Source organism: Apis dorsata, unplaced genomic scaffold, assembly GCF_000469605.1.
Source record: "Apis dorsata unplaced genomic scaffold, Apis dorsata 1.3 scaffold_683, whole genome shotgun sequence".
NCBI lineage: Eukaryota > Metazoa > Arthropoda > Insecta > Hymenoptera > Apidae > Apis > Apis dorsata.
In genome coordinates this window covers 1,484,802-1,493,188 of record NW_006263864.1, presented here as the reverse complement: position 1 = coordinate 1,493,188, position 8,387 = coordinate 1,484,802, and the positions used below count along the sequence as shown (strand labels likewise).

At 31.1% G+C, this 8,387-nt stretch overlaps 2 protein-coding genes across 3 annotated transcripts in view; one reads left to right on the top strand and one right to left on the bottom strand.

The window, feature by feature from the left end:
- Positions 1-1,896, top strand: part of LOC102674407 — a 3,311-nt gene extending 1,415 nt beyond the window's left edge. The window contains exons 3-5 of the mRNA XM_006622436.2: positions 1-143; positions 206-829; positions 918-1,896. Of these exons, the coding sequence (XP_006622499.2) occupies positions 1-143; positions 206-829; positions 918-1,590 (1,440 nt within the window). The 3' untranslated portion in view covers positions 1,591-1,896. The remainder of the gene's footprint in view (positions 144-205; positions 830-917) is intronic.
- Positions 1,897-3,243: 1,347 nt separating this feature from the next.
- LOC102672510 (probable phospholipid-transporting ATPase IA) overlaps positions 3,244-8,387 on the bottom strand; it is a 10,347-nt gene continuing 5,203 nt past the window's right edge. The window contains exons 12-21 of one of the 2 annotated variants that reach the window (XM_031513638.1): positions 8,187-8,384; positions 7,998-8,097; positions 7,682-7,926; positions 7,480-7,605; positions 7,264-7,404; positions 7,078-7,196; positions 6,867-7,001; positions 6,685-6,789; positions 4,366-4,463; positions 3,244-3,819 (exon numbers count right to left, since the gene is read on the bottom strand). In XM_031513638.1, coding sequence (XP_031369498.1) covers positions 3,722-3,819; positions 4,366-4,463; positions 6,685-6,789; positions 6,867-7,001; positions 7,078-7,196; positions 7,264-7,404; positions 7,480-7,605; positions 7,682-7,926; positions 7,998-8,097; positions 8,187-8,384 — 1,365 coding nt within the window. In that variant the 3' untranslated portion in view covers positions 3,244-3,721. Of the gene's footprint in view, positions 3,868-4,365; positions 4,464-6,684; positions 6,790-6,866; positions 7,002-7,077; positions 7,197-7,263; positions 7,405-7,479; positions 7,606-7,681; positions 7,927-7,997; positions 8,098-8,186; positions 8,385-8,387 lie in introns of both variants that reach the window. The other variant, XM_031513637.1, reaches the window with a different exon arrangement.

The following is an 8,387-nucleotide window of genomic DNA, read 5'->3' as shown; positions in this document are numbered from 1 at the left end:
CGCCAATTGGCGGCCAGTATCTCGTACACCGCGCTTCAATCGGGTAGGTTTGGGTCGATCGGAGCCACCACGAAGGGCCGTATCGTGTTGTTTTGGACACCGGAATATTGGTACAGACCCAAGCCCGCCTCCGCCGCTTACAGGTAGTAACGAAAGAGAACGGTTGGAATAGGGATTTAAATCATGGTTCGTTTGTTCGAAACAGGGAGGTGAGGCAACACTTGACCCATTTGAGAAATTTTCGCCAAGAGAAGGAACGGCCGTCCAAACGGAAGTTGTTCGGCAGGCGAAAGAAGTACCAATACGAAGATTCCATCATTGTCCCCGAGGAGAAGTACAGTTTCCTGGAAAGGATCTTCTCCGGGAACGGGTCTTGCAAGAAGAAGAAGAAGTTGGAAAATCAAGAGAACAGTACCAATGATCAGTTGAGACGATTATTGAGAATGGATTTCAGAATAACAATTTGGGATATAAACAGTGACATCCTGGCGATGCAGTTGACCCTGATCGATCGCGATCTCTTCGTCCGTATCCCGACGGAGGAAATCGAGATATTGGTATTTCAAAGGAGTTCGAGGAACGCGCCCAACTTGGCGGCGTGGATAGCGTTCAGTCATCGCATATCTTGCCTGATGGCGAGCGAAATTCTGGCCGTGAAAAAATTACCCATGAGAAGCAGGATCGTCGCGAGGCTAGTGAACGCGGCCAAGAAGTGTTACGTCATGGGAAATTTTCATTCGTGTAGATCGATCTTGGCCGGATTGCAGGCGCCGCCGATTTTCAGACTTCGAAAAACGTGGAATTACTTGCGTACTCATCATGCCAATAGGTATATTTAATATCGTTATACCGTTTTTTCTTACTTATAATTTCCGTTACAAACATATTCGACGAACGAAATCTTTTGATCGATTCAGATACGAGACCATGGAAAGACTTTGCAAGGTTTACAAACATCCGTGCACCCAGATGTATCGACAAGCTTGGGCCAAAGTTGAAACTTGCAATTCGTCCTTTATGCCGTACGTGGGCCACCTTTTGCTCAGACTTTTGGATCTGAATAATTCGAACAATTGTCACGACGCCGTTGTCCACATGCACGATGGAATAAAAAATGCAAACGATCTTTGTAAAAAAATGTCTATAGGTATAATTAAGGACACGACATCGAGTCGTGATCAGAGTAATAATTTGGAACAGAAACAGGAGTGTAGAAAGAATATCTTCGCTTCTATTCTAACGAGAATGAAGAATAAAAAGGACGAAAAGACGATTTACGAGGAGAAGTCGGATGGAACGTGGACGATCAAGGAACAGGATTTAGCGTGGAAATATTTCTTTCGTTGGTACAACGCCGTTTTGAAGAGGAAATTTCGTCACAAGGAAGAGGAGAGATTAAGGGATATGGATCCGAGGATGAAACGAGTTATAGACGTCGTGACTTGGATGGTGGATTGTCAGAGACGGGCTCAAGGATACAATTTTCCAGGCCACTCGTTCACGAAGGAATTTTTGTTGAAGACTCGATACAGGGAGGATCGGGAAAATTTTTTCATCAGCTTGAAATTGGAACCCTCGATGATAACTTGAACAAAAGAATTTAAGGAAACTTGGCAGTTTATTGTCAACAATAAGAGAAAGGAAGACGAATAAGAGAGCGGAATTTTTAACTTATTATTATCACTCGAGTGATAGAATTAGAAACGTGTTAAAAAAAATGTATAAAAATCATTTGATAAATAGTAGTGATTATTAAGTCTTCCTTACGAGTGGCTGAAGTTTTCAATGCAATTTATGTAGTCCTTAAACGGCATGATTAATCATCGTCATCGTCGATCAGGAATAAGTTGTACGCTACAATATAACGGTGGATTAAATAAAAAAAAAAAAAAATAATAATAATAAAAAAAGAAGAAGAAGAAGAAGAAGAAGAAGAAGAATAACGAGAAAATAAAACAAACGTAAAAGAATTGTAGAAATTAAGTAAATTTATATATACTATATATATATATATAGATATATACATTTTTATATACATCGATCATTTGCTGAAACAGTGTATCTACATGTGCTTTGTACTTACATATTTATATATATCGTTTTAATAAAAATTTCAGATCCACTTACAATATATTCGAACATCATTGATTAAAACCATTTTCTAACAATTACAACAAAATAAATATCTTTTTTCATCATGTTTTTTTATTCTGAATATAGATATGAATATGTATGTATATATTCTGAATATAATGCACACAAAATTGTTGCTATACATGTGCACATATTGTTTCTTCGATAAGATTTATTCAGTCGTAAATTTGAAGAAAAAAAAAGAAAAGAAAAAAAAAAAAAAGAAAAGAACGTTTATAACGATCGGAAGAGTATAAATCTCTTTCAAAAACGTAAAATTCTTCCACATCAAATTCTTTTGACTAGACACAACTATCGTATATATATACAATTGTAAAATTGCAGTCGATTCGATTTTAATAACAATCAACAAAAACAAAAAGGGAACGAGAATAATAATCGAGTAAACGAGTACGATCCACAATGTTCTTTTAACACCTAATATCACGACAAAACGCTATTTCTTACTCAATAAATATTACGTATGATAACTTTTTCCAAATACTTTCTCATTGATTTGATAGCATGTATTTAGAATATACGTGTGTTTGTATTTCCGTTCAAGAATTGAACTTTGTGTCGCCTTACGTATCGCCAGTCACACATCGAATCGCATCAAATCATTCCATTTTCAAGTTTACCCAATTCGATAAAAAAAAAAAAAAAAAAAAAACCAAGTTCCCTTTGAACTACGAAAAACGGAATATACATTCGAGGTATGTATATAATAATTATCTAGACATTCCAAACTAAGATAAAATGCGTTTAGAAATGCAATGCATCTAAATGCACAAGACAGCAACGATAGTCATTACAATGATTATCAAGAGTATGAGTTTTTATATAATGAAGTTCGAGATATATAATAAATATAATAAATCTCATAAGAGTATCAAAAACAATTATCTAGAGCAATGGTTCTCTACTATTGATGATACTATTTATGATACATCAAAGGCAGCTAATTAATAATGGACAATTTGGGCAATATACAATTCTGTATAAAGATTTATATCGTCCAAAAATTTATTTTCATGATATTTTGTATATAGTTGTCTCAATAACTACGGAGTAGTTTAAATGAAAAAATACTGACTTTGTTTTTTTTTTTTTTATAATTTTAGTCTCCTATCTTAAATTTATATACCTTGATAAAGTTTTTAAATTGATTTTAGAATTTATGAAACAGTTGAGAACCGCTGTTCTAGGATATATTTATTAGTATCTTTTTTATTTTTATTTGCAAGTGATCTTAATGATTGAAAAAAAGGAATATTTCTCCTTAGAATTGTCCTTTGATAGTCTTTCTAATACTCTTTGTTACAAGGCCCATCGTTAAGAACCGTAAGATTTTCCTTGTTTCAAGGAAAGAAAAATCGAGATGTTGAATCAGTCGTGAAACAAAGTTATTCAGACAGGCGTTACGTAGGGCTTGGCGAGTATCGAATTCCTAGGAAAACTTTTCTCTTCTTCTCTTTCTCTCATTTTTTTTTAATTTTTTTTTTTTTTTTTTTTGTTTTATCAGTCGAAAAAAAATCTATATATAGAATATACATCTGTGTACTATTTCTAGCTAGTAGAATTAAGATCACATGCCGCCAGGTTTCGGAAGATTTGTATCGTAAGCTCTGATCACATCCGTCTGAGTCACCGAGCCTCCTTCCTCTTGAGAGAATGCAAATCCATCTGCATCGCGCAGCATGTGCAACAACAAAGATTGCAACCTATTAATCTCTGTTACCACAACATTAAAGAATCAAAACACATGCAATTTGCAGGAAGAAAGGATTAGTTATAATTTGCTGTAATCGATATTTATTAGAACTAAATTACTTTTTTATAAACTACGTTTTGGAACTACGTTTGAAGATAATGTTCAAAAACAAATAAAGATTAGTAAAAGATTTACAAGTTACAAAGATATTAGTTAGTGTAACTTATAGACTAATAACACAGCGTATATACACTGTTAAGGCGTATGCACGTGCCAATATTGTGAGAAAAATTGCTTATTTTGAAGAATATTTTTCTTTATATTAAATAGGCGGAAGCCGTGAATAAGCGCGTGCCCTTAACAAATACATTTGTTAGTAACAAAGTATTAGTAGAGAAGAAGATACAAACTGATGAGCTTGAGAAGATAAAAAATTCTGTACAAAATAATTGTTATACTTGTTTTTCTTTCTCTTTCTCTCGATTGCAGCTCATCGTTAAATAGATGACATAACTTACGTGATAGTTCCACTTCGACATTAACTCTGGAAGCGGCGTTTGATCGCCTGGTGAAAACACTTTTTACGTTTTTCAGTAGCCGCGCCGTCTCCGTCAATCTGGAAAGCCGTGCATTCAAAATTGTTTTAGAAAGACTCGTTTGATTGGTTGTCCTCATCCTTAGTTCATATTCGATATTTTTTTTTCTCTCAATAATATTCGCTGAACCGTATATTTCGCGTGTAACCTTCTCTTCATTGGCTATCTAATGGTTATTTATCTCTAAAATGATTCATGCGGTGCTATTAATAATATTAACAAATACCGGTGCGATTCTTTTAATTCGTGATGCCTTTGGTTGTTCTAGTATCTATAATCTATTAAAATTTCTAAGCTTGTCATCAAAATTTGGATACAAATCGCGTCCCTCGAAAACGTAATTCTATAAAAAAAATATTTAATACCGAGGATCAATACAATAAAGATGATATTTCAAAGTGTTAAAATATTAATAAAATATGAGAAATATCTTTTACGAGGTCATAGCTTATTTCCATCCAACTTTCGACACAAAAAGAATATTAAAATTGCATTAAAAGACTCGTGATACATGTATTAATAAGATTGGTACGTACTGGGTGCCATCGCAAGCGAAATGTCGAACAATCATGCAATTTGATTAATTAGCAGTGCTTTTGTTTAAATATAGAAAATTACAAAAGCACTACGAGTTTTATACTACTTGGGGTACTTACACCTCGCGAACTCGGCGATGGCATGCACAGGCCTTCACGGGATACCGCGAAAACATACCAGAAAACCGCATTAACGAAGAGAGTTTTTACTTTATATATGACGTGATTTTTTTTTTTCATGATCTGACAACTAGAGAATTAGTTTACTCTCGAAATATTCATCTGTTCGTATTATTATTTATCATTTTACGATTACATTTTATTTCAATGTAAATCTAATCGTAAACTATATTACCAAAATACAAAATGATTAAAATTAGAACAAAGAAAAAAATCCAAGTTCCTCTACGTTCATATGCGCGGTATTTTTAAGGAAATCTTGCTTTTTTGATACTGCTACTTATGCACATAAAATAGTTACTAGCCCATATTGCAAATTATTTAATAAATTAGAAAGAAAATCTCACTTAACATTAATACGAATAAGATGTGAAATTAAATAGTAATGAATTGAATGTTAATAAAAATGAAAATTAATGTCAATGATACAAAAAATGTATGGTTAAATAGAAATATGTTTTATGAATATTTTTATTATTTTTTTTTTTTTTGTTAATATATGATGTTTAAATTTATGAAATAATTCTAATTTTCTAAAAAAACAAAAAATATATCTTATTTGTATAGATATAAATGTATATGTTATATATATTAGACTTTATACTACATATATGTTACATATAAAAGAACAGCATATTCATAATAATCTGTAAATATAATACTCAATATAATAAAAATAAAAAATTAAAGACAGTGGAAATTAAAGAGTGGAAATAGGATAACAGGAAAACTAGGAAAACAGGTAAGAAATAAAAACATCGAAATGCTTACGGATTTCAAAGTGGACAGGAATTTGTAGAAACGTGAATTCGTTAAGGTCATGGAATACGAAATGGTGCAGTTGAGACATGCTCTGCATGGTTAGTGAACCATAAATCCCGTGCCACGAGCGCAATCGGGAAGATTCTGATTTTATTTCGCCTTCGTGGCGACCAGATTGAGGTCCAACACCGAATTAACCATCGCCTCTTCGAATACTTCCTGTTATAATTTTTCTTTTCAATTAAGATGATTTAAAATTTTAATTATAATTATTGTACGATATCTAATATAATAATTCATCATTCGATTTAAGAAAAAAAAAATAGATGCTATCGAAGCAAATTAAATTAATATCTTTTTTAAGAAACTGTATACTGCACTATATGCATGCATCTAAGTGATTAGTTATTTTTGAAAATTTTGTGAGAATTGTTATTCATTTTTATGTATCATAATAATGAATGTTTTTAAAATTCATTAATATTATTTTACTGTGAAGTGATGTTATTAATATATTACATTCAACAAGCCATGCATATTGAACATTATTTAATATAATTTTGTTTTTAATAATCTAATTTTCATGCAATATAAATAAATATCGTTATATGTTTATATATGAATTTATAATTTCTTGCAAAAATATTAATATTTTAAAAATTATCGATATGAATTATTAAAAGTGTTCATCATGAAATTTTGATTTTTAACTAATAAATTTCTATTAAATACAATATAAAAAAATATATATAAAAAAACTTACGAGCTTCTATAGTCGTGACTATTGAATACATCTCCGGGGTCAGATTTCCGAATCTCATTTTCTCTAGCTGCCGCAGTTACGGATTTCCAAACTGTATTTTTGACTCTAAAAAAGATATATTTCGAAATCTATTAATATATCTAGATATAATATGTTAAAATATTTAATGCATGTATACTCACGCCTTAACTGTAATATCCATAAGTAGTACTGCTGATGGTATAAGTACCAAACCCAGCCAGAATACAGGTGAAGAAAACAACATTCTATCGTTGCCTAACATTACTGCACCCACATTTAGAATAGGCCAAAAATTACTGAAATTACATTAATAAATATTATAATTTAATATTTTTTCATGAGGATAAAATAAATATATATTGAAAAAATTACCTATATATTAAAATAAATAAAAACCAAAGCATAATAGAGCCCCACATTGCACAATGAGTGACCCATGTCCAAGAGTTAATTATTAATCCTGCTTTTCCACACACCGTTACTACAACATACTATTAACAATAAATAAATAACAATGTAATTATTTGATAATTGATTTCATTAACAATTAATACATACTGTGTATACAAAATTTCCTAAAACAATATAACCACCATCTCGGCCATTTGCCCATACTATTCCTTCTTTTAGAGCCAATAATGATAACCAATAAAGAAGAGATGAATGTATTAAAGCATTTGCAATCCATATCCAAAATACCTGTGCAAATAATATCAAGATTGTAGTATAAAAATATAATATCAAATACAACTAATAACATGAAGAATATAATACTTTAATATTAAACGATGATTCTCCAGTATTTTTTGTGGCATATAATGCTGGATGACTTAAATGAGTTTCCGCAGAACATACTTTATCAAAAAGTCCCATAGCTAATGGAGGTGCTGCTGTAAATACCTAATGTAAATAATATACATACAGTATGTGAAATGGTTTATATTTTAATGTCAAAATATAAATCTATATATCTTACAACATTGTAAAGACCAATCGACCATCGCTCAAAAAGAATTTGACCACTCCAGCCAGAATAAATAGCAAACCATAATTCAATGACATAAAGACAAATATTTTTGTAAAATGAGTAAAGTATAAGTTTACACATCCTACTATAATTCCATGATCCATGAACAAATAATAAGCGTTTTAGAAAACGAAATTGTGCAATAGAATAATCCGAAGCACAAGCTGCTTGAAGACCTTCAACACCAGAAATACCTAAAAATGATAAAAATTGATAATATATCGCTTTTGTTTGTTAAAAAGTTAATGAATAATAATAATCTTACCAACACCAATATGAGCTTTCTGGATCATTGCTACATCATTTGCACCATCTCCAATCGCAAGTGTTACAGCTTTTTTATTACTTGTAATCAAATCTACCACCTAAAAATTTCTATTAGATTATTATTTTTGTTAAAAAATAATAAAAGAAATTATATAAAAAACTTAAATATATTTGAAATAAAAATCACCTCAGCTTTCTGCATTGGTGAAACTCTACAACAAATAACAACTTTGCAAGATGAACATAAATCTAGAAAATCCATTCTAATATCACAGGATAATGCATATTCTAATGTATTTCCATCTATGATAAGAGCTACATCATTTTGACACTTTAAATCAATTCCAAAATCAAGACAACGCTGTATTATAATTTCTCTTGTTTTCTG